Source organism: Furipterus horrens, unplaced genomic scaffold (genome assembly GCF_987537825.1).
Source record: "Furipterus horrens unplaced genomic scaffold, mFurHor1.1.pri manual_scaffold_5, whole genome shotgun sequence".
Classification (NCBI taxonomy): Eukaryota; Metazoa; Chordata; class Mammalia; order Chiroptera; family Furipteridae; genus Furipterus; species Furipterus horrens.
The window spans coordinates 142,241,790-142,269,034 of record NW_028327175.1 but is presented as its reverse complement, the minus strand read 5'-3'; the positions used below and the strand labels follow the sequence as shown (position 1 = coordinate 142,269,034).

The following is a 27,245-nucleotide window of genomic DNA, read 5'->3' as shown; positions in this document are numbered from 1 at the left end:
CTGGTGGGTCCTTTCCTCCAGTTAGTTGATTGAGAGTCACTCCTCCTACCATGTCTTGCATACTGTTATAGAGGTGCACTTTCTTTACTTCCTGGATCTACCCCTGGTGATGTCAGATCATGTCCCAGTCTCTGCCTAGATAGCCTCTTTGAGACTACCAGTGATCTACTGTCTTTGTCTGTCTCTTTAAATTGTTAATATATTCAATCTGTGGTCATCCATCAGGCTTAAGCACTGAGAGCAGGGAAGGTTAATTCCTGTGGGCGGAGCTACTGCTTCCCCTCAGGCTGACACCACTTGGAGGGGAGTGGCTTGCCGGCAGTGTGTGGAGTGAGTCAGCACTAGGACCTGGTTGACTGCTCCCTCATTTCTCTCCTCAAAGCCACTGCCCCAAACTTTCCTTAAGCATCTCCAGTCCACTCTGCCCTCCCTCTGCTGGAGCCCAGGGTAAGTGAGTGCCAATATATTTTTATATGTTGTCCCTTTAAGAGTAGTCCTGAGCCATTTCTCTCAGACCAGCAAAAAAACCCATGGCTTCTCGCTTTTCACAGCTGGACGCTATTTTATTTTCTACTCTGTTGCTATAGGCTGGGAAGTCCAGCTGGGGGGTTAGATCCCACCCTTCTCAGGGGGATCTCCAGGCTGCTGAGATATTTCTCTGTCCCTTCAGTTGCTACCCATGGGAGCCCAGCCAGACTTCTCCCATCTCATACTTCCTATCAGTCATGTTGTGATGAAGCAGCCTTTTCTGTCTGTCCTTGGTTATAAGGCTTCTTTCCAGCTAGTATTCAGTGGGTTATTCCAGGTGATTTCTCCACAATTAAGTTGTAATTCCAGATAGGTCCTGGGAGGAGGTTAGTGTAGCTTCCACTTACTCCTCCGCCATCTTGGATCTCCAAAAACTGCCATTTTTGAGAGCATTTTCTTAATTCTCTGAGATTTTGCTTCCCCACAACTGTCATCAGTTTGACTCAAATAAACTCATAAAAATTCTCTATAGTTTTGAACGTCTCTTATGTTAACATATTACAAAAACAGAACTGGTAAGAGATGTGCACCATAGGCTTTTGCAAGAGTGTGCAAGTCAACACCAGAGCACCACTGCATAAAGGTAGAAGACTGGGCCCCTGGGGAACTAGTGCAGTTCTTGTTTTAATGTTTTATTCATGGTATTTTAATACTGAAGCTGAATGATACTTTGTTCTACTTTCTTATTTTACTTAACATCTGCTGTTACTTTTGGTGCCAGAGGAAGGCCATATCCTGGATTGGAAATTTTAGATATATGAAATGGGAAGAAAGAAGTAAAGGAGTAGAGGAAAAATATGCTATAAGGAACATTGATAATAAACCACTAATTTAAATGTAGTTTGATAAAGGTTTCAAAACTCAAACTTAATTTTCAGGTAATAACTTTATGTACTATACGTAGAAAGTGTGAAAAGTGCTCTAAAAAGGACAATAAGTCATCCGTAAGCCCCCCCAAATAGAAATCATTAGATATCTGTGCCCACAAAAGATATGCAATAGGGCAAGACTTTTCTTCAAACATGGAAGACCTCATTTCAAAAGAAACAAAGGGACAGATTTAATTGTACTTATATTGCCCAGTACGTGAAAACAAAGCATGTGCATCGTTTACTAGTCTACTAAATAGTAGTTTTCATGATTCAAAACTAATTTGCTACCATGTCAAGTGCATTTTTGTTTTTCCCAAGATAGAATGGAGAAGTCTTCCATGCTAACAAGCCCCTTTAAGTGGTCACGCTTATTTACCACTTCTGGCTTGAAACATCAGAAACTTATATGTACCGCATGCCATTCATGAGGTTTACTCGAACTTGCTATGAAGACAGACAATAATCCAGTAGCTACAAAGTTTTCTTACAGAATTGTTTAGAGATCCATTTAAAAATAAAAGATGTCATCCCAGACTTAAATTCAGAGCTACTTGGTTGCTGACATCAGTTCAAGAACTGTGCACAATTAATGACATTACTCTGCTCCCAAATAGAAAATGCAAACACTTAAGAGCTGCTGTTCTTTTCTCTGAAAATTGCAGTGTCCTCACTTCAGGTTTACTTGCCATTTATGGAATCTGAGTGCTTTTAAATGTCAATTATGTACATCAAGTTGATTGGCTTTTCCAAGCAGCTCTCAAGAGATCCACTTCAATGCTCACACTCATGCTAAGAGAACAGTCAACAAGAGACTTATTCAAATAACCACTTCCTCCTCCCCTCTCCCTCCCAAACACATGAGACTCCCTCCCACAGAGAACAGAAAGCTGTTAACTACAGAAGATGAGGCTGGATCTTTCTGGCTCTCTGTATCTTCTTCCTCAAGGATGCCTGGATGATCATGCTGCAGCTGCCTGCATTTCCCAATAGATGGTATATTTTGGTTGGGAAGGAACTCTAGGTGCAGCCTAGGGTTGGGCTGGCCAGGCAGTGGGTGGCAGGTTCATTCTTTGGATGTTCTAGAGGAGATGAACTCTGAGGCAGAAGCCTGCCATTCTTCCAAAATTGTGTAGCTTTTGTATCTTATGTTCTTTTAGTTTGTAAACTAACCCTATAGATATGAGATAATTAAAACTAATATGGGGTATGATAGGTGAATCCAGGAGTTAAAGTTTAGCCTTAGTTGATAAGTTTAAGTGATTAAAGCTATGACTTGATAGACTTAAGTGACTGCCTTTGAATAAAAACTTCTTTCCTTTATCAAAAAAAAAATGAATAATATACTAGTCAATTTTACTATTTTAAAGATACTGCAATTTTTATATGCTTCACTGATTTTTCAACATTTTGCAGTTGTTTTACTTTGAAGCACAGGAGTTCATACATTATATTGTATTAAAATTACCAGCAGGGCTGTAATATATTAATAAAAGCACAATGATGTGTCTTACAAATATACAGTAAAGACAACTTTCACTGGACACAGCTTAAAGAAAGGAAAAAGAGGAGAGTTTGTTGAGCTGCTAGCCATCCCTGTACTGAAGAGAGGCAGGTAAAAAAATATGAGATATGGAGCTACTAAATCTGCTCTCGTTTTCAAGATCCTAGCATGTGGAGTTCTAGACTACATGTGCAGTCTTGTTACGGCTTATGTGTACACACACTGGTCATAACAAGCAGAGAAAATGCTTTCATCATTTCTCAAACTACTCTCTCCTGGAAAAAAAAGAAAAGTATTTTTCTTGCCCCTGTTGCCTCCTATTGCAGATATCAATGTTAATTAGTTCAGAATATGTGTTAGTGCAGTTTGAGGCCTACATAATAAGTTTCTGCTGGTTTGTATTTTGGGGGGAGCCAAGAAAAAAAGGCAAGATTTCCCAATTGCCCTATTTGTGTTTCCAACATTAATAGGCAGAAACAGTAACACTTAAAATATGTGGTAGAGTATTTTTTGATTCAAAGAACATGAATTTATTGGGCATGTCCTCTTAAAAAGTTCATTTCATTGTAAATAGTTCAAGATAAGGTCATTCCTCAGTCCTTAATTCTCCAAGTCTAGATTTATAAATTAACAATGTGGATCCTGTTGTGAAATTGGGGAACTAATGTCCACCTCAATTTAATTCAAAACCAAAGATGTGTTTCACATCAAAGAAATGATCAAAAAGACTGTGTCAGATTTCTAACCTAAGCCAAAATAAATTAACAAGAGTGAAAACATGATGAAGCATGTATTGATGCAAAGATTTTGCCAAAGTGAGGCATCAGCAACACTGTCCTGTGAAGTGGCCTTCTACCTGCCTGGTTCTTCTTTGAGAGCCAAGTGTCCGTGCCAGGCCACCTTATGGAGGAGGTCCTATTCTATTCTGCTCACACATCATCCTACCACCCACTATTCCATGTGCACCACCAACACCTCAATTATTGTGCCTTATATTCCTTCTATCATCACCACCATCTCTAGCTTCTCACTCTCTTGCAGCTTTATTTTTCTCTTCCACATTTAAACAATTCCCCTTGAAACATAATTGGTTTTGCAATTCGGAGTCTCTGAACTGGTTCAAAGTTATCAAAAACTATAAAACCAAAATTTGGAAACTTTCCCCCACCCTTGGTTTTGATGTGAAGTTCCATAACATTTCCAATAGTCATGAAGAACTCTTTCAGTTCATTTTCATCAATATCATGTGGTAGATTGGCAACAAAAAGTTGATGATTGACAGGATAATGAATTATTCTACAGTGATCAGGTTCATTCTGTTCTATATCTACTCTGCCTGGTCTTGACCCCTTGGATGAGAACAAGCTATTTTTTGGTTCCTTGTTCATTCAGCAGAGATTACTGAAACACAGCTATGGTTTAATATCTACTCTCAGCAGTGGTAGGAGAACTAGACTTCTCTAATTAGTCACAGGGTGAGCTTCATAGAGTCCACCGTTAGCATTTTCTTGTACAGGTTCTGGACATAGTTCTTTCTTCTTCTTCTTCTTCTTCTTCTTCTTCTTCTTCTTCTTCTTCTTCTTCTTCTACATCTTCTGATTCCCCCTAAAGTGCTGGTTTAGTTATCACCAAGTACTTCATCCTGTAACAAAACATATCATTGTGAATGTAAAACTTATTTGGAACCAATCCCTCAGAAGCCAGAACAAAGGTTTGCATAAACTTCCTCTATGGCTGTCCACCATTAGAGAGAAAACCCATGACCTGGAGACCTACTCCATCGCTCAATGTTGCATGAATATCTACCTGACAAATTTGATGTGACATTCACTGAAGTTAAGAGACAATACTTTGTGGTGTATATTATTTGGCCATAATCAGCCTCCTGGTCCTTTCTGCTAGCATCTAACCCATCATGAACATAGGAGAATGCCTGCCATAAAACCTGTACAAATATTCTGGAGCTTTATTCAGCAAAGTATAAAATTGCCTCACACGCTTCCTGTCTTACAAGCACTTGATTAAGCTCCATAAATATTCCACAATGTCAACTGTTCCAACCAACAGCGTGGCAGGTACTCACATGGAGGTCAGCAGGAGAGTCACATAAAACTTAACACACTGCCCCGAATTCTTGTTACTCTCTTCTTTCTCCTTCAGATACATGTGAGCCTTGGAAGCTTGAAAAGCTGAGAGCTCCTTCTCTCTCACAACCAACTATTCTAGGCACCAGGCACTGTGGTGAGCAACCAGGAACACAGGCATCTCTATATGTTTTTAAAGGTGAGGGCTGGGTTTTGTATATTACCTAGACCATTATCTGCAGGGTTGGAGACTCCTGGTCAAAGACCATAATAAAGAATCCTTCCTGATTTACATGTATTTGCAGGTGGTTGTCTAACCATGCAGTCTGAATATTTTAAGCACTGTTTGTAAAAGAGGACATTTTTTTTCATCTTAGGCCTCTTCATCTGAGCCATACTACATAATAATTTACATTGTACATTTGGTTCAACAGTTTTATATGTTTAAACTATCAAGGACATTTGAAATGTTTTCTAAATCATTCTTAATCATCATAATTCCTTTGGTCGATATTTGTGATTATTAAAAGTTAAAAGTGAGAACTCAACTCTATGCCAAATTGAATGCAGTGTTTGATTTTTAGGTGTGTCCTTTTACATCCTGATATGTAGTATATTAAAGACATTATATCAATTTAATCAGTAGATGAGTAATTCTGGACATTGTTGAATCTTTTTTATATAAGAAGTAAATACAAGTTTAACCACACTACTAAACATCCAAAGAAACATAATTGAATGTCTTAGGAGACTTTGAGTATAATTTCTGCTGAGAAAAACTGATATTGAATTATTAGATTCATTTTTCCACGACCCAACTGTGCATTTTTAAAAACCTAGATATTTGTTGCATATTAATCTATATAATCTAAGGCTTAACCCTCTGGAATTGGATTTATTTTTTCTTGTATTTTTATATCTACATAAAATTCTTAATTACTAGAGAAATTCTTAATTACTAGAGGACAAATTTGTTTATTAACTTGGCATTTTTGCTATGAATGTCTAATATGAAAGTGCTGTATCTCTTATTCTCCCTTTTGAGAAGCAATAGATCAGCCCTCTGGTGTCATATAAACTGGCTGTATTAATATGTTATGTTGAACAATTTAATTTCACACAAATTATAGTGATTTAATTAAATATTAATAATACTATTGTTAAATTTCATAGACTACAATATATATCTTCAAATTATAAACCCCCCAAAGTATGTGTGCATCAAATTAAGTACTATCCTTGGGGATATCCCAAGTAGTTTATTACAGATGCTGGCCTAGGGTCATCCTAAAAAACATTATGATGGAGAAGAACATATCTTTGGAAACAGACTTCCTAGTGTCAAATGTGAGCTCAGTTGCTTTCCACACACTTATTGGGGAAGTCTTCTTTCATCTTTGGCTTGCTCATTTGTAAAACGATGAGTATAATGCTACTTATCTCATAGGGCCAGAATGAGAATTAAATGAGATGATACAAATTATAACTGCATTTATCCAGGGTTTGTGAGATGCCTAACATGCTTTTAAGAACTTTACTTTTATTATCTTAATGAATTCTCATATAACTTCAGGACATACACTTGCTGTATTTTATAGAAGAAAAAACCATCTTAGAGAAGGTAACTTGCTTGCGCATATAATATGTTGAACACTGCCTAACACATAGTGAGCACTCTGTAAATGTTAGTTACTGTTATTATCCTAGAACTTGTCATCGGAATTTTAAGGATATTTATTATGCCTCTGAACATCTTCGAGCACATGTATATGACTGGGTATTTGGAATGGTTGATAACTCAAACTATTGGTCAATGTCCTCACTTAGTGGAGGCAATAAATGGTATGAAATTATGGATACCTGAAATGTTTGATCAAAGCCTTCTGGTTTGAATGTCAAAACACTATTGGTTGGTCTTTACATATTAGTTTGTCCCTTCTTAAAATATTATTGTAATGAAATGCTTTCATTTAAAAATCTATTTTTAAGAGATCCTATCACATTAAGTTAAATCCTTTGCTAAATAAGAGACAAAACTATTAGACCAGAGGGTCAGATTTAGGTCTTGAGAGTTCCAGTCTGGTTTTACTCTAAGTCAGGCACTATGCTAAGTGCTCTACATGAATTATGACAAATGGTATTATGCATCTGTTGAAATATCATCAGCAACTGAGAACTCATCACTTTCCAAAGAACGCCACTGAACTCCAATAATCTGAATCCTACAAGTCTTCACTATATAGAATTTAAATCTTTCCATGTGTGACCTCCAAATATTGCTCCTAAGATGCTGTAGTTTCTTAAAAATATATATATATATATATTGAATTATTTGTTTCTGGAACACTGAAAATGAATTGATATAAAACTATACTCCACATACCATTCCTTCAAATATTGGAAGACAAATATCTCTTCTTCCTTGGAGCCTTTTCCCCAGCTTAATATCTGAAAATTGTCAAACTTGTAGTTTGTGTATAACATAGAAGGAATTTTAGATGCTCTGGGTCTAATGTCAAATATTCTGTCTGTGCTGAGAAACAAGTGACAATTGCCATCAGAAGATCAAAACAGTAGAATGCTGTCAAAATGGTCATTTGGAGAAAAAGAAAGCTTATAAGTTGTAATTTTATTCAAAATGTAAAAATTGAAGGAATACTAGTTCAGTTCTACTGAGTTTGAGTATATGTGAAATTCCTAGTTATTGTCTCCATTTGCTCCAAGGACCACATGTTGACAAGCAAGACTGATAAGTTTTACATTGGAAAACCCAGTGTAACTTGAAACCTACTAGGTTTTTATAAGAGATTAGAGCTAGTAAGTACGTTTAATCAGTTAAGCTAATTTCTATGCAAAACATTTTATTTATTTCCTAGCAAATACATTTTCTTTGTGACTATTCTGTTGGCCTGTATTGCTTTATAGCTACAAAAAGCCTAACAATTCTGGTGCTTTATTTTTATTTTTTAAATGATACATTTTCATTTTCATAAACAGAAATATATCTACTGTACTATATATACTAAATACACTGTTTTCTATGCCTTGCAATTACAGTCCCTCTCGGATAACTTTTCATATAAGCACACACAGATCTACCTCACTGTTTTCTTTCTTTTTTTTTTTTTTAATTTTGGTTTTTCAATTACAGTTGTCCCCTTTTCCCCTAATTTCTCTCCCCCACCCAACCCACCCCCTCTCCCGCAATCATAGCCCTCCCCGTTGTCCATGTCCATGAGTCTTTTATATGGGTTCTTTGACTAATCCCTTCCCTTACTTATCCCCCTTCTCTCCCTCTCCCCTCCCCCCTATTGACTGCTATTCTGCTCTTTGTTCTATTTAGTTCCTTTGTTTGTGTTGTTCTTTAGTTTCCTGTATTAGGTGATATCATATGGTATTTTTCTTTCTTTGCCTGGCTTATTTCACTGAGCATAATTCTCTCTAGTTCCATCCATGTTGTTGCAAATGGCAGGAGTTCCTTCTTTCTTTCTGCTGCATAGTATTCCATTGTGTAAATGTACCACAGTTTTTTGATCCACTCATCTACAGATGGGCACTTAGGTTGTTTCCAGCACTTAGCTATTGTAAACAGTGCTGCAATGAACATAGGAGTGCATAAGTTCTTTTGAACTGGTGTTTCAAGATTCTTCGGGTATAATCCTAGTAGTGGAGTCGCTGGTTCAAAAGGCAGTTCCATTTTTAATCTTTTGAGGTAATTCCATACTGTTCTCCATAGTGGCTGCACCAGTCTGCATTCCCACCAACAGTGCAGTAGGGTTCCCGTTTCTCCACATCCTCGCCAGCACTTGTTGCTTGTTGATTTGTTGATGATGGCCATTCTGACTGGTGTAAAATGGTATCTCCTCACTGTTTTCTTTTAAACACTATGCATGGCATTCTGTGGTATGGTTGTGGAATAACTTATAAAATTATGTTCTCTACTGATAGTCATTGAAATTGTTCCCAGTCTTTCCTGTTATAAACAATGCTGTATTGAACATTCTAGTACAAATAGGTAGACACATCTGTAATTGTCTTTGAGGTTAAATTTCTAAATGTGGATTGGAAGGGATATGAATCTTAAATTTTCATAAGTGTTTTATAAATTTTCATAAGTATTGCCACATTCCTTAAACATTTTCAAATATTTATATTTTCATAAACAACATTTAAGTGTCTATTTTATCTAACTTTGCCATTACTGTAATTTATCAGACTTTATTTGATAGGTGAAAATTGTTGTAACAGTAGTTTTAATTTATATTGATGAAAAATTAAATTGAGAATTTTTGCAAATGTTTTTAAGTCTTAAGCTTTTAAGACACTTTTATTTCTATGAAAAGTTTTTACATACACTATACCAGTTTCAATTGCTGTGGTTTTTTTTCTTACTGATTTGTAAAAGCTAATTAGATAGTACAGAAATTAATCTTTTATCATAAGATATGCTGATTCTTTTTGGAGTTTGACATATGTTTTTTGACTTTTTAAAATACCTTTCCAAAGCCTGCCAATTTTGATAAAGCAATTATGTGAAAGATTGATCATTTAACCAATAGCACTAAGTTAGCTTACTTGAAATTATCATTAAATTATCTAGGAAATAGGTTGCTATTTCTTACCTGTAAAATATAAGTGGGTTGAATTGGGAAGTAGCTAGAATAATTCTCAAATCGTGATACTGATTTTATACTGATTTCCCTTTTAATTGCTAAACACTTGTGAAAAACATTTATTTTACTATCCAATATATTGTCAATTAATATTTGTCAAGGCCTACCTAAGTAATTTCAACCAGGTCATATTACATAAAAAATATCAAAAGAGCAAAAACTTTCCTAAAGTTATATTCACACATTACTCCAGATACAGTAGCACATTTAGAAGGTGAGGTAGCTTTTAAATCCACATAATTACTTCAAATCAATAAATGTTTATGGAGAATACTATAAACAATATTATAAATATCATGATAGTTTTGAATACATATTATATTGAGATTGAATCTAGAAGGGTCAAATGCCCACACAGTGCCTCACTCCTCCCCAACTTTGGAATCTCAAAATAAGTTGGCCAAAGTTTTAACAAAAGGCATAAGAAAAATATAATATTCTGCTAGAAAATTAGAATAGAATACAACTTTATCAATTAAGTTTCATTCAACATCACTTCTAAACCAAATGGAAAATGTTCTTAAGCAGAAGGAATCAAATAGAGTGAACACATGTTAAGCATTAAAACGCCTGTGCTATTATCCACATGTCCCAGGTGTTTTCTCAACAAAATAAATATAATGAAACCTAAGCATTTCTCTACTTTACATGAAGATAAAATTAACATGAAATAGGAGTGTTATGAAAGTATCATAGGTTAACCATAGCACAAATTATTATTCTACTTCAGGCAGAACCAAAATGTGGTCACTACTAAGAGTGGTGAGTTTGATATCTGCACTTGGAACTACACGTGGTTTCTTTGGAGGATCAAATCCTGCAAGCCCTGAAACATCTATGAATGCTGTAAGTTATTAAAAGATTTTTTAAAATACAACTATAAAATCAAGAGATTACCATGATTTCAAATTATAGTAGATTTAAGTTTTTACATGCTGAATTAAATACAATAATATATACTTACCAGATGCATTTAAGAAGTAAGCTTTAAAAGGTTTTGTTTTTCCTCATCAGAGTCAGATGATTTCTTACTGGGGATACCCAAGTGAAGAATATGATGTCGTGACTGAAGACGGTTATATTCTTGAGATTTACAGAATTCCTTATGGGAAGAATAATTCAGAGAATAGAGGTATAAACCTCCTCTCCTCTTCTGTTTTTCCTTTCTCTTTCCCTCTTTCATTTCCTCCCTTCATGACTTCCTTGTTATTTCCCTTCCCTTTTTTCCTCCTTTTACTTTTCCCTGAACACTTAATGAGTCTTGATCATTCTGGTAATGCACACTGATGAAGTTGTACCTTCAGTCTTCTAGGAGATCATCAAGCAAATGAGATAGATAAATAAACATGATTATAATAATATGTGATCAGAGCAATGCTAGATTTGTGCACAGGATATTAAGCTAAAAGTCCTGAGATAGGCACTTAACTATGGGAAGTCAAGGAAAAGTTGTTCTTTGAAAAAGAAACTGAGCTCAGTCCTAGAGGATCAGGGTCAGGTAGCCTGGATGCCTGTTACAGAGGGGGAATGAGGAGACAATTCAAGGCTCATTTCCTAAACAGATAAAAGTCATTTTTTCTAGCTATATTTGTGAAGTACAAAATAGTATAAAAGTAAGCAAGACCAGTTAAATTAACATCATGTTTAATTTCTTTAGGATATATATTTTTAATTTTTGGGGAAGACATAATTGGCATACAATGAACTACACATGCTCAAAGTGTACATTTTAATAAGTTTTGTCATCTGAGAAACCATCACCATAATGAAAATAAGATATTCAAAAATAGTCAACTCAATGAAGCAAATCATTTAATTCTAATCAAATGAGAGCCTGTTTCTAACTTTATAACTTGTCTTGGAATAAAAAATGAGTTTATGCACTCAAATAATTTTTTCTTTAGGCCAGAAACCTGTTGTGTTTTTGCAACATTGTTTGCTCACATCAGCCACAAATTGGGTTTCCAACCTGCCCAACAACAGCCTGGGCTTCATTCTGGCTGATGCTGGTTATGATGTGTGGCTGGGGAACAGCAGAGGAAACACCTATGCCAGGAGACATGTGTATTATTCACCAGACTCAGTCGAATTCTGGGCTTTCAGGTAAGAAAAAAGAACAATTATCAATGGACACTTAAAAATAAATATTGAATTTATAAAACACGGGTATGCTTACCCTTCCAATTCAGTCCCATTTAATAATTACACTCCAAGTAAGAAAAGAAGGAAGCCATTTTTTATTCTTTTCCTTTCTTGGATTATCTCATACACTTCATTGCAAGGGTAACCTTTTCTCCAAACATCCTGTGATCTCATTAACCAGTCTTAAGGGTTTCTCTGAATAAATTTTTCCAAGTGGAGTCAGCAAAATGACTGAAACAAGAAATTTTCTGCCCTGATTTGATTAAAAAAAAACATCCATGTGGATTCAAGAGGATGTTTAAAACCCAATTGGGGGTTGAAGAATGACAATCTGAGACAATATCAATATCAAGGTGGAGGCGGAGGCAATCCAACCCTGCGGAAAGATTATCAAAGGTTCTTCTATCACTATCCCACCTTTGCCTTATTCCTGGAAATTAATAATGGAAGTGGAGAACTGAAGAAAGTTCAGCTGATGATGCTGAAGCACAAATATGCTCTGAGAATTCTGGGAACTGGAAGGAATCCTGTGTGTCTGACTGAAGTGAGGAGATAAGAGGTGCTGACATGGGCCAGGTCAGGCAGGGCTGCTGAAAACAAGTGGGTGGCTTAATCGTGTGTTTATTCTTTTATTTATTTATTTATAAATTATATTTTATTGGCTATGCTATTACAGTTGTTCCAATTTTTCACCCTTTTGCCCTCCTACCCTGTTCCCTCCACTCCCTCAGGCATCTGCAAACTTGTGTTCATGTCCATGGGTCATGTGTATAAGTTCTTTGGCTACTCCATTTCCTATACTGTACTTTACATCCCCATGGCTATTCCGTAACTACATATTTGCACTTTCAATCCCTCACCTCTTCACCCATTCCCGTATATCCTTCTCCCATCTGGCAAGCTTCAGAATGCTCTGCATAGCCATGATTCTGTCTCTGTTCTTGTTTGCTTAGCATGTTTTCTTGAACCAGTTGTGATAGGTATGTTTATTGGCATTTTACTGTTTATAGTTCTGATCTTGTTTTTCTCAAATCCCTTTAACATTTCATATAATAATGGTTTGGTGATGATGAACTCCTTTAGTTTTTTTCTTGGTGGGGAAGTGTTTTATCTGCTTTTCAATTTCAAATGATAGCTTTGCTGGGTAGAGCAATCTTGGCTATAAGTTCCTACTTTTTATGACTTTGAATATTTCTTGCCAATCCCTCTAGCCTGCAAAATTTCTTTTGAGAAATCAACTGATAGTCTTATGGGACTCCTCTGTAGGTAACTAACTTCTTTTCTCTTGCCACTTTTAAGATTCTCTCTTTATCTTTAACCTTTGACATTTTAATTATGATGTGTCTTGGAGTGGGCCTCTTTGCAGCCATCTTGTTTGGGATTCTATGCTTCCCGGACTTGCATGCTTATTTCCTTCACCAAATTGGGGAAGTTTTCTTTCATTATCTTTTCAAATAGCTTTTCGCTCTTTCTATTCTCTTTCTGGCACCCTTATGATGTGAATGTTGGACCTTGAAGTTGTCACAGAGGCTGCTTATACTATCCTGTTTTTGGATTATTTTTCTTCTCCTTGTTCTGATTCATTGTTTTTTGCTTTCCTTTGTTCCAAATCATTGATTTTCTTTCTTGATTAATCACCTCTACTCTTGTGTCATTGTAAATTGTTCTTTATTTAATTAGTGGGTTTTCATTTCTGATTGGATATTTTTTATTTTGTTGAAGTCCTAAGTTCCTTGAGCATCCTTGTAACCAGTGTTTTTAACTCTGCATTCAATAGATTGCTTATCTCCATTTTGTTTAGTTCTTTTGCTGAGGTTTTGATCTATTATTTCATTTAGGCATGTTTCTTTGTCTCTTTTTGGCAGCTTCATGTATTTGTCTATGTATTAGGAAGAGTTGCTATGATTCTCTTTCTTGGTATTGTGGCCTAATGTAGTAGTTGTCCTGTGGGGTCGAGAGGTACAGTCTCCCCTATCACGCAAGCTGGGTACCCAAGGTGAACCCTTCATGTGGACTGAGTACACCCTTGTAGTTGAGCCTTGACTGCTGTTGGCAGGTCAATAGGAATGATTTACCCAAGCCAGTCTGCTGTGAGGACTGGCTGTGACCACTCACCACCAACCTCTGCCCTCCATGGAGGATCAGCTGTGCAGAGGCAGGGTGGTAGTGCTCCAGCATGGTCTGTAGCTTTCCACTGGGTGTTCTGGCCCTCTACTGTTGTTTCCCTGTAAATTTTTCTTTATTTCAATTAGTGTATCTTCATTTTTGACTGGATCTATTTTATGCTGTTGAGGTCCTCACTAACTTCTTTGAGCATCCTTATAACCAATATTTTGAGCTCTGCATCTGAGAGATTGCTTATCTCCATTTTGTTTAGTTCTTTTTCTGGAGTTTTGATCTGTTCTTTCATTGGGGCCATGTTTCTTCGTCTTCTCTTTTTGGCAGCCTCCCTGTGATTCTCTCCATGTATTAGGTAGAGCTGCTATGACTCCCTGTCTTGGTAGCATGGCCTAATGTAGTAGGTGTACTGTAAGGGTCTGTGGCTCAGCCTCCCCCTCCCCCAGGCAGGGTGCTCAAAGTGCACACTCTTTGTGTACACCTTCCTCTTGTAATTGAGACTTGATTGTTGTTGGAAGGTCAATGGGAGAATTTACCAGGTCAGTCAGCAGCAAGGACTGGCAGTGACCACTGACCACCAACCTCCGCCCTTTGTGAAGGATCAGCTATGCACAGGGCAGAGTGGTGGTGCTCTGATGTGGTCTATAGCTGTCTTCTGGATGCACAGGTTCTGGGGTTCCCTGCCAGGGTCACCACCAACTGTGTTCTGCCTGGGACTACCTGGCCTGTGCTATAAAGCAATCTGCATATGCCTGTTACTTGTGCTGAGCTAGGAGGCTCCCGTTAGAAGCCGAACTCTGATTCAAAGCTGGCTGCTGCTAGTACCAGGCCTGGGGTCACTTAGCCCAAGGTATGGGAACTGGTGGTGTCTAAGCCTGGCTGTTGCTTATTTGAAAGTATTTAGGAAGATGTGAAGCTTGAGCCTAAACCAGACATTCTTGTGGAAAAGCCACAGTTAACAGTTTGGGTGGGGCCATCATTTGAGTGAGGCAGAGCCTCAGGCATTCATCAGGGCAGAGCCAACCTAGTTAGCCAGGTTGATGGAGTCTCAAATATGGCCCCTGCCTGCCAGATCTGTGGCTCTGTTGCGGAGGGCTCAAAAGGAACAATGGCCTCTGCCAGCCTTTCTGTCTTGGAGAAAGCTGCCCCCTAGCTCTCACCATGTTGCTAGACATTTCTCTTTCTCCCCATATGCTGCTGCTGTGTTTCAAGGTGCTTGCCACCCCAGTGCTGGAGCTCAGAGAGAGTATGAGTAAGTCTATGTGTGACTCCTTTAAGAGGAACTGCTTGGCATTCCACTAGTGACTGTCACTGACTATAAGCCTGATGATTTTTACAGACAGAATTTATGGGTGTCCATCTTCCTGGCACTGGAACCCTGGGTTGAGGGGCCTAGTGGGGGGCTGCAATATCCTGAGATATTCCTCCCAAATTTTTATCCAGCACATGGGTTTGGGGCTAGCTCGTTCCGTGTCTCCATGTCTCCTCCTTGAATGGATGTATTTACTTTAGTTCCATAGGTGTCAGATTCCCATTCAACTCAATTTCTGACAGTTCTGAGTGATCGTTGTTCAAATTTTGATGTGGTTGTGTGAGGAGGTGAGCCGTGTTTGTCCATGCCTCCATCTTGACCAGAAGACTTCTCCATTTTTATGTTCAAAAGATCATTCTGGCTGATTTGTGCAGAATAAAATAGAGAGGGATGTAGTTTATATTAAATGTCAGTGGAGCATTGCATACAGATTATTATTAAATCAGACAGTGTTTTAGGTATAGAAATAATCACCAGCTAGATATTATTTCATTTTGATTAAATTGTGGCTTGAATACTGGGCTTCAGAAATAATGTCAAATGTTTATAGGAAGCCACCACAAAAAGCACCTAGAACTCACTAATGATCTATAAGGAGCAATGACTAGAGAATCTAGTATTCAATTTCTCAACCAGAGCTTAGCTATAAATATGTTTGACTTTTAGAAATTATAGCAAGAAATGTATTGTTTTATTTTGTCCTTTTTTCTTTCAGCTTTGACGAAATGGCTAAATATGACCTTCCTTCCACAATTGACTTCATCTTAAAGAAAACTGGACAGGAAAAGCTACATTACATTGGCCATTCCCAGGGCACCACCATTAGTAGGTAAAAGCCATCCAAGTAGGTGGTTTAGTTGGTGTAAACCTCTTTCTAGTGTTTATACAGGCATGTTGGACATTGTGCTAATCACTTTCCATCATCATATAATGTAATGTATAGGAACCAATGGTATAAGAACAATTATTCCTGTTTACATGAGGAAACAAAACAGAAGTTAAATAATTTGTATAAGGTAACATAGTTGCTACAAATAGGGTAGCTCAGATATAGTCCAGGCACTCCGACTCCCAAGCCCATGCTCTGAACCATGTGCCACACAGACTCTGGACTGAATTGATTTCACCCACTCAACCGTATTATTGGAGCATCTATTATGTGTCCTAGAATAGAGCAAAAATAAAATAGACCAAAATGTTTTCTTCCTACTACTGATAAACTAGTGGGAGGAGGCATAAAAAATAATAAAGATTAAAAAGTAAAATATAAAGTATGTTAGATAATGATAGGCTGTGGAGAAAAATAATAAATCAGTGAGGGATACTGGGGGGCATCAGAAGTGTACACAAGAATTTAGGTAGGGAGCAGCACCAACCACTCTCTAAGTAACAACATGAAGGAGATCAGGCAGTGCGTCACGTGCACTGCAAACCTGAAACACTGATATTCCAGGAAGAGGGACAGGCAAATGCAATGAGTCTGAGACTGGACTACACTTATCATGTTTAAAAAATGGTAGTAAGGCTATTCACTGTGTATATTAGTCATATGAAGACAGAGAGGCAGACAGAGAGAGGAGGCTGGGGGAGAAGTTTAGGAGGGAGGACTGTTCATGGCTTTTTGGCTGCCGTAAGAATTTCAGCTTTCACTTTAAGCGAAAGAGGAAATTACAGAAGAGTTTTGAATAGAAAGATTACATGATCCTACCTATTGATCTTCTACAGAATCTAGAGTATGTGATGTTGTTAACAGGATCCCTCTAGTTTCTGAAGGGGAACAAAGGCTGGAGCAGAGAAACCAGTTAGAGGACTCTTACAGTTACCCATACGAGAGATAATAGTGACCTCGATGAAAGGGTATGGGTACCTGGGGAGTTAATAATAAAGATTTGACTCTCTGTATATTATATATATTAAACCAATTAATTATAGACTGAGCTATTTGCTATATGTTGGTATTTGAATTATCTTAGCTACTCATTTCTCAAACGTTTACTATTTACCAAGTATCCTGGTAAATACTTCACATGATTATTCACCTTGTATAGTTCCTATACAACCTAATGAAGCACTCATTATTATCCCCATATTTCAGCTGAGGAAACCGAGGTTCTTAGAGTTTAGGTGACATGTCCAAGATCACAAAGCTGATAAACCACAGAGCCAGTATTCAAATCCTATTTAGTCACATTTCAAACTAATGCTTTTGACTTTTATGCTCAGATAGCCTACTCATTTTTAAAGTTAATTATCTCATTTGATGATAAATTTAAATACCTCAATTTATGTGTAGTATAAATAACTTTTTTTTGTCACCATATGATTATCCTAAGGTTGGCCTATTTTTATGTCAGATAAAAGAGTTTATGATAACTTTTTAAAAGTTCTAGCCTCATGTTCCCATGGAGAATCTATGAAAATAAAACAAATGCTGAAAAATACCAAAATCTAATCACTTGGGATAAACAGAAATGGTCAATTTCTCAGTTTCTTCAGATGGCAGTCCTATTAAACCCTAAATCATGTCTCAGTTGTAACATTGACACTCCCCCCTTTCTTTGTTATTCTGTTTTAGGTCTTATTGCCTTTTCTACTAATCCCAAACTGGCTAAAAGAATCAAAGCCTTTTATGCATTAGCTCCAGTTGCTACCGTGACATACATGAAAGGACTGTTGAATGAACTTTTCCGTATTCCTCCACTCCTTTTGAAGGTACGTGATTCTTTTTAAATGAATGTAAGATATTGAATTGTCTTTGGATTTCAAGGTGATGGAAAGAAACAAAACCACTTGGTGAACAATCATGTTTACATCCAGAATGGAAATGTATGCATTTATTATACTATTTCTTGAATAGCACTGACCATGTTTGAATCCCCACTACAGCTTGTGAGATCCCTGTATATTTCTTTGTTCTTGATTACTTTGCATGGCTTGGCAATGCCTTCACAGATGTTTCACTTACCAAACACTCCACACAGCTCTGTCAAGACCGTGATTCCACCTCTGATGCAGGGGAAGAGAAATAGAAACAAAACAAAGTAGTCCAATAAGAACTGAAACTAATTGGGCCAAGGAAACCAGTAAGAGGAAGAACAAGATAGGAAGGGAAGGAAGGGGTAGAGGAGAGAAGGGAAGAGAAAGAAATGAAAGCAAAAGGGAGAAAAAGAAAAGTAATGGTTGAGTGAGACCAAGACTTTAAGACCACTCTTCAGATACTCTTGGCTTTCTAAGTCTTTTCATAAGAGCTCCGCTCTCTTTAAATAGGGATTTCATAGGGTGGTACCATAGATTTCAAAAGCATAAATATTAACTAGCTATACATACCAAAAAATTAATATTTATTTTTTCCAAAGATTGATCATCTATTTCTCCCATCCACAAAACCAACATATGCACAGTTTCCTTTAATAGAACAGTTTAACCTCAAACTATACAATGGAATGATGCCATTGCCTTGTCTGATTTTGTACTATTCATTTCTTTTCACTTGTAATAATTAACGTGTGTCTAACACCTAAGAAACTTTATTTAGAGTCTAAGATTTTATTCAAAATGTAAGATTTCATGATGATCCTGACTACATTGATGCAAAACTTATTTTCTACCGGCACTACATTTTCTCACAGGCAATGTAGAGAGTGATAAAAAAAAACTAAACAAAAACAAAAAACTCCACAAGCCCTTAAGTCAGAGGCTTGGGGCTTGGGTCATAATTCTAGTTCTAATAAGCTCAAGGTCATGAATAATCATTAACCTCATGCTTTCTCCTGTGTATAATATAGGGATGACAAAAGAAAAAATGTCTATATTCCTCAAGAAGCATTGGGTCCAATCCTTTCAATTATTAAATTACCTAGCTGCATTTCTCTCTGAAGACATGGCTGAAAATATGACTCTGAGTCACCATTGCCCTTTCTGATCTTTTCATGATTTATTGTTGAAATCACACATCTTGACACTTAGTTGTGACATTCTGCCATTCAGTTTTATGATTTTATTTCATAACTCTTATTACCCCAACAAGATCCTTTGTGTCTTGTACTTTTCAGCAATCAGTATGGTTCTCAATGCAACCATAAATACCCAATATTAACATATGCTCTGCCCATTCCACAACTTATTGTGGGATTTACGTGAAAGTATTTGAAATTCCTAAAACAACATAAAATTATGAAAATATCAACAACGTATTCATACCTGTACCAGAAAATTAGACAAATTAATAAGTCTTTTCTGCAACTTGGTTTTCTAATCCTCTAATGCTTTTCTTTTTCAGATTATTTTTGGTAACAAAATACTCTTGCCACATGATGATTTTGTTCAATTTTTAGCCACTGAAATATGTTCCCGTGAGATACTAAAGGTCCTCTGCACCAATGTTTTATTTCTTTTTTCTGGATTCGATGCTAAGAACTTCAACATGGTTTGTATGCATTAAATTTCTATTCTGAATATGTGGAGCAACATTTTTTGATTTCTTGTCCCATCATCACTTAAAAATGGTAATTTATCAGAAATAGCAGTAGCTTCAAAATGTGTACATGATATGCAGAATAGCCCAAGACAAATCACAGGTCATTTCTCCCAATTTTGTCCCCTTGAGGTTGCGTCCATCACCCTATTGTCCCTTAATGTAGGAAAACAAATTACAACTTACTATATATAATGACCTTTATTTATATGTACACTCACACACACAATTCTGCAAACCAAAAGGTTTGTGTGTGAGCAATTTATTCACTGCCCCTTGGCACTGAGTAGAGAAGAGTAGAATGCTGAGGATTTAGACTAATGACCTAGATTAATGTCTCTGGCTCTATGCTACAACTGTCTGAGTGACATTGGATATTTTGCTGAACTCATTTGAGTCCCAATTTGCATTTTGATAAAATAGAAATGATAACTCCCCTCTATGAGTAGTGCAAATTATGAGTTAGCCTGTGCAATTGCACTTTGTAAGCTTTAAAATGGTATACAATGGTGTTATTCATATACTTCCATTAAACGCTGCCCTTAAATGCTTGAACTGGATCAGAAATAGTTACACTAGAGGTTTGAGAAACTGAATATAGTTCTAAGTGTGAATGTGAACATGTGTGTTTTCTTTCTAGAGTCGTGTGGATGTGTATTTAGCACACAATCCAGCGGGAACTTCTGTTCAAAACATAATCCACTGGCACCAGGTATCATTTCTCAAATGCCATTCAATTATTTCAAGCACATTCTTAAAATATTCTATCAAATGCTCCTGGTGAGAAATTTTTCTGGCATGTGACTACCAGCTGAAAATCACCATCAATCCATGTGAATGTAAATCGTGTGGGAACAGGTACTCTGGTCAGTAAAGAAATGAGTAATTTTTATGAAAGCAAAGCTGCATATAAACTTGCATGACTACCTTGTTGAATGATTAATAGATTTTATTTTAAAATAAAAATTGTTTTAATAACAGTTTTCATTAAAGTCACACTACTTGGAAGTGTTTGAATTTTATTTTTCACATAGCAAGCAGAGTTTATATTTCCTCGTGTCCTTAATTTCTCTACATTAGGTTTCTAAGTCTGGGAAGTTGCGAGCTTTTGACTGGAGAAGCATAGTTCAGAACATAATGCACTATAATCAGGTAAGCTTTTCCAGTTGAAATCATTCACATTTTGAAAGACAAATGCTTAAAAGGTTAAAGATAAATTACAATAACTGCATATATTTTCTGGAGGAATGTTGGTGGTTATTCCTATCCATAAGGAAATGATAAAGCAGAGACATATTCCCTTGTAATTCCTTCATCATGTCAAGCGCCACCCCTGTCTCTCGTTCTTGAGTGTGCTCTCATGCTCCAGTGGCTGGGCTCATTCAGGCTGCCCTCAAAATACCACAGCGCTACATATGAGAGACTTCTTAGAATTTAATCACCCTCATCTCATTAGATAGACCTACCATGTATCCCAAATCCCCTGTCTGCTGTTCTCTCCTTTCTGAAGTGCATTAACTAATATAAAAAACAAATAATTCTAATTGTTCATGAGATGAAGCTAGAATCTCTGGTCTTTTTATTTTTTACTTTTATTTTATGACCCTAAATGGCTTCTTTAGAACCTTAGTCTCCCCCCGGCCGCACAAGAATACTTTACATTGCACAGTTCATCAGTGAAATCCTTAGTCTGAACACCAGAGGGCAGTTAGTACTGTATTTATAAATTTATAGCTTCATTACCAAGTTAATTTTTTTTAATTTTTGATTTATTTATTGTTTTTCTATTACAGTTGCCCCACTTTTTCCCCCATTGCTCCCGCCCACCACCCAGCCCACCCCTTCTCCCACAGTCAATCCCCACGCAGTTGTCCATGTCCATGGGTCATTTATACTAGTTCCTTTACTAAACCCTTCCTTTACTTACTCCCCTTCTCTCTCTCCCCCGCTCTCCCCTGGTAACTGTTAGCCTTTTCCTTCTTTACATGCCTCTGGTTCAGTTTTGCTCATTTGTTTATGTTGTTCATTAGTTTCCTGTACTAGGTGATATTGTATGGTATTTTTCTTTTGTTGCCTGGCTTATTTTGCTAAGCACAATTCTCTCTAGTTCCATTCATGTTATTACAAATGGTATGATTTCATTCTTTCTTTCTACTGTATAGTATTCCATTGTGTAAATGTACCACAGTTTTTGATGCACTCATCTACAGGTGGGCACTTAGGCTGTTTCCAGCACTTGGGTACTGTAAATAGCACTGCAATGAACATAGGGGTGCATAGGTTCTTTTGAATTCGGGTATCAGGATTCTTCAGGTATAATCCTAACAGTGGAATCACTGGTTCAAAAGACAGTTCCATCCATTTTTAGTTTTTTGAGGAAATTACATACTGTTTTCCATAGTGGCTGCACCAGTTTGCATTCATACCAACAGTGCAGTAGGGTTCCCCTTTCTCTACGTCCTCGCCAGCACTTCTGTTTGTTGATTTGTTGATGATGGCCATTCCGACTGGTGTAATGTGGTATCTCATTGTGGTTTTTATTTGCATCTCTCTGATGGCTAGTGATGTTGACTTTCTTTTGTATGCCTATGGACCCTCTGTATGTCCTCTTTGGAGAAGTGTTTGTTCAGGTCCTTTGCCCATTTTTTAATTGGGTTGTCTGTCTTCTTGGTGTTGAATTGTATAAGTTCTTTGTATATTTCGGAGATGAATCCCTTGTCTGAGGTTTCATTGGCAAATATGTTTTCCCATATGGTTTGTTCCCTTTTCATCTTGCTGATGTTTTCTTTTGCTGAGCAGAAACTCTTTAGTTTGATGTAGTCCCATTTGTCTATTCTTTCCTTTATTTCCCTTGCCTTAGGAGATGTATCAGTGAAAATATTGCTACGTGGGATATCTGAAATGTTCCTGCCTATGTTTTCCTCTAGGACTTTTATGGTGTCACAGCTTATATTTAAGTCTTTGCTCCATCTTGAGTTTATTCTGATGTGTGGTGTAAGTTGGTGGTCTAGTTTCATTTTTGTGCATGTCCCTGTCCAGTTCTCCCAGCACCATTTGTTGAAGAGGCTCTTTTCATTCCATTTTATGTTCTTTCCTTATTTGTCAAATATTAGTTGATGATATAGACCTGGGTTTGTTTCTGGGCTCTCTATTCTGTTCCATTGATCTATATGTCTGTTTTTATGTCAGTACCAGACTGTTTTGATTACAGTGGCTTTGTAGTATAGTTTGATATCAGGTATTGTAATTCTTCCTACTGTGTTCTTCTGTCTCAAGATTGCTTTTGCTATTCGATGTCTTTTTTGGTTCCATATAAATTTTTGAAGTATTTGTTCTAGGCCTGTGAAATATGTCATTGGTATTTTAATAGGGATTGTGTTGAAACTATACATTGCTTTGGGTAGTATGGACATTCTAATGATGTTGAGTCTTCCCATCTATGAACATGGTGTATGCTTCCATTTATTTGTATCTTCCTTAATTTCTTTCTTCAATGCTATGTAGTTTTCCGAGTACAGGTCTTTTATCTCTGTGGTTAAGTGTATTCCTAGGTACTTTATTTTTCTTGTTGCTATAGTAAATGGGATTTCTGTTATAGTTTCTATCTCTTATATTTTACTGTTGGTGTACAGAAATGTCTTCGATTTCTGAATATTGACTTTGTACCCTGCTATTTTGCCAAATTCACTTATTATCTGGTCTTTTTAGACAATATCTTCTCTTTCATTGTCAGCCAGGGTAATGACTCCATGACACTTCCAGATACAAGAGAAGGATGGTGTCCTTGCAGGTCAAGGCTGGAAATCTTTTTCAGCAGAAGGCACCATGTGGTATAGGCAGACATATTGTGCACTCCTCCCACTTTTTGTAGCACAAAGCACCTAATTTTTGGAGTCTGCCCTATTTGAGGTCAATATGAGTTTAGATAATAACTTCTTTATCTCTACACATACATACAGGGAGCTATTGACAATATTTAATGGGATAATGTCAATAATTCCTTCTCTCAGGGTAAACTCTCAAATTACCACTGGCTAAATATGAACAAAGGAAATGCCTACATTTTTGGTGTGATTCTCTCCTTCTCTTCCTTATTCCAATCCCAATTTTTTTCACCCAGGTAGTAGCTGAACAAAAGTACTGATTTTCATCTGCTTCCATGACTCAGTATTTAAAAGGGATTTGTGTCTTTTAACCACAATATTTTAGGTGTAGAATAGATAGCCCCCAACCTTTTTTACGTCTTTGTTATCTTTAAAGAGATTTTCAGAACACCACAGATCAAACATTGGTTGAAAACAATTTTTCCTCCCAACTATCACTTCACCAAGCCCTCAAAACTGAGACTTGATTTGAATCAATCTTTCTCCTGACCTCTACCATCAATAACCAGAGGACTCCATGTTGGAGCATTAAGTGAGATCAAAATAGTCTAATCCCAAATCCACACTGTCTCCAAGAAAAGCAATATTAGCTCAGGATATCTTCAAGTATAATAAAGTATTAAAATACTAAGGAGAATTGCATATGGTCAAATCCTTTGCTATGACAAGTTGGCTTTTACATAAGGTGAGAATAGAAAAATGTAGTATATGGAATTACTTTTCTGGGGAATAGTGTATAAAAAACTAACAAAATTCCTTTGGTAAATTGGCAGTGATTTTCTTATTAAATTGTCCTTCTTTATGAGCCTTTATAAAGACTATGTGTAAATGGCAATTTTGGAGAAATAGAGTATGGGGCTGATGATATAGCTTTTCTCAGAATGTGAACCATAGGAAGTAAAATCAGGTAAGTATTTAACAAATTCAATTCCTTAATTGAACTTATCTAAAGCCTGACCATAATGGTAAGTCTTTACAAGGCTAAAATAAATGATTCAAGACATTTTGAGGAGATCATAGTTTAGAGTGTTTGGGGAGAAACAATGTATTACAATTAGACTCCAATCAAGTTCACTACTTTTAGTGGGAGTGGAAATCTATGTTTTCAATTTGTAAGAACTGTTATTGAAAGCCTCACTATTCAAAATGTGCTTTAGGACCAGCCACATCAGCATCACCTGGGGACGCAGAGTCTAGGCTCTTCCCCAGATACACTGAATCAGAATTTTCATTTTGACAAGATCCCTAAGTGATTCACAGGCCTGTTAAATTTGAGAAGCACTGATTAAATCATATTGCATCCACTTTGCTCTGTAGATAAAGGTGATGTTCTCTGAGCAACCATTGCTTAGAATTTACTTATAAAAGTAGGTCATGACATTTGTGGCAACACAGATAAAACTTGAGGGCATTGCACTAAGTGAAATAAGTCAGACAAAGATTTCTTGTACATGGAACCTAAAATAATAAATACAAAGAAAAAGAAATGAGCTCCTAGTTACAGAGAATAGATGGGTGGATGCCAGAGACAGAGGGTGTAGGGTGGACAAAATGAGAAAGTGAACTAAAAAGGTTACAAACTTCCAGTTATAAAATAAGTAATTCCTGAGAATGTAATGTACAGCACAGTGAATGTAGTTAATAATACTCTCTTGTATATGTTAAAGTTGCCAAGAAAGTGAATCTTATAAATTATCATCATTAGAAAAAAACAGCAACCCTAAAAACTGAAGATATTAACTAGATTTATTGTGATGATCTTTCACACTAACGCATATATCAAAACATTACGTTGTACACCTGAAACTAATACAATGTTTTCATACCTTGATTATGTCAATTATATCTCAATAAAAAATATATATGCTAGTTAATGTTTTATCATTTACTCAAAGAGTCAGTATAGGGATAAAGTTCAGATATCTATAAAAACTGTGATTCTTTCTCTCTTGTGTATTAGTCCACACCTCCCAACTACAATGTGACAGACATGAATGTGCCAATTGCAGTGTGGAACGGCGGCAATGATTGGGTGGCTGACCCTCGAGATGTGGAACTTTTGCTTCCAAAACTCTCTAATCTTATTTACCACAAGAAGATTCCTTCTTACAACCACTGGGACTTTCTCTGGGCAATAAATGCCCCTCAAGAAATTTACAATGAAATTGTTTCTATGATGGAAAAAGATAAAAATTAGTTCCGGATTTGAAGAATTATTCATTAACTTTTTTCAAACTATTTTCTTCTCTCACACATGATTTTCTGTATGTTTGAGATGCAATGCTTCTTGCTATAATTTTGACTTTGGAAATATATAGCATCAAAAACCTTTCTATTTGTCATTATTAATTGAAAATGATTTTTTGAATGTGATTTTCACTGAACAATTTATCTAGAAACGCTTGAAAAAGTACATTCCTGGAGAGATGAAACTTCTCTTCCAATCCTGTTATTCACTTTATCTTCTAAACTCAGCATAGATTATGACCCATAAGTCATGAGTGTTTCCAAAAGACGGCCTTTGGGGTGAGTACTGACAGCTGCTATGCATGCTTGAGATTGAGTGCATTGCTTTCTGTTGTCTACAATTGCTGAAGCTCAATCTTTCCATCTGCACAGTTGGGATATCACTGGCCCTTTTGCATGTTTAACTTCATGAAAAGGCTAATTAGGCTATAAACTGAGTTGAAGTCACCTCACTTTCACTTCCTGGGGTGAAGAGAACAAGGGTGGGTTAGGAAGAAACAGACAATCTTGGTTCAAAACATTGGGAAGTAAAGGATGTGTGATCCATTCCTACTGCTATTCTGTTCCCATCGCCCTGGACCTCAATCTCAAAACAGGTACCAACTAACCAAAAGATTTTAAAAATAACTGCCACTGTCCTGGCAGTCACAAGATCCAAACACATTTCCACGGATAGTTAAGTCAGAATGTACAACTGCCTGCAATTGATGCCCTGCCCCCCCCAAATAATGGCTCCCCCAAACTCATAAAATTTCCCTAAGCACAGCCTCATCTAAGAAATTCTATTAACCCCATTGTGACCTCATATTTTATGCAATTCAGTTTTTTTTTTTTTTTTGGATCCAACTTTTCATGGTATAGTAGGGTTTAATGTATAAAATATAAATAAGCCCAGAATACCTTGTATACAGCATAGTACAGAGAACAAAGTTCATATTCAGGGAAAATCTGTTAATGATTCTTATTATATTTTCATGTCCCTCAACATTTGTTAGAAAGCCTTAAGCTTTCTTATTTATTTTCATCCCCCTGCCTTTATTTTTTAAGTGGAAACAAAAAATTTCTAAAAGAGTATTATTTAGGGGTTTTATTTCAATTAGTTCAGTGAACTTTGATAGCAGCCTTTAATAAGCTGGCATGGGGCTCTTCCCTTATGTAGCCAGAGGTGATCTCTGAAAATGGTTCACTATTCACTTGACCCGGAAACCCCACAAAATAATACAAATCAAGAGCTTCAAATCCTTGTGTTCACTTTAAAAGCATTTGTGAAACTGCCCAGGCCACCAATAGCATGCATATTTGAAAAGCCACCAAGTATCTGAAGGATGTCACTTTAAATATGTTTTATTGATTATACTGTCACAGTTGTCCCAATTTCCCTTCCCTCTGCTCCCCTCCATCCAGTGTCCC

The 27,245-nt window shown here is 36.7% G+C and overlaps 1 protein-coding gene and 2 pseudogenes across 2 annotated transcripts; 1 reads left to right on the top strand and 2 right to left on the bottom strand.

The window, feature by feature from the left end:
* Positions 1–431: 431 nt before the first annotated feature.
* Positions 432–25,917, top strand: LOC150010028 (gastric triacylglycerol lipase-like). 2 transcript variants are annotated; one of them, XM_090278015.1, is made up of 10 exons: positions 432–447; positions 10,393–10,504; positions 10,673–10,790; positions 11,563–11,761; positions 15,946–16,055; positions 17,806–17,942; positions 19,510–19,596; positions 20,345–20,416; positions 20,785–20,856; positions 25,549–25,917. In XM_090278015.1, exons 2-10 carry the CDS (start codon positions 10,400–10,402, stop codon positions 25,783–25,785), a joined length of 1,137 nt encoding a protein of 378 aa, XP_090134141.1. In that variant the 5' UTR covers positions 432–447; positions 10,393–10,399; the 3' UTR covers positions 25,786–25,917. The 2 variants fall into 2 exon arrangements, with proteins under 2 accessions (XP_090134141.1, XP_090134140.1); XM_090278014.1 differs by having other exon boundaries at positions 19,510–19,656.
* On the bottom strand, positions 3,657–4,289 carry LOC150010030 (ras GTPase-activating protein-binding protein 2 pseudogene; annotated as a pseudogene).
* On the bottom strand, positions 4,362–5,067 carry LOC150010029 (ras GTPase-activating protein-binding protein 2 pseudogene; annotated as a pseudogene).
* Positions 25,918–27,245: the final 1,328 nt, after the last annotated feature.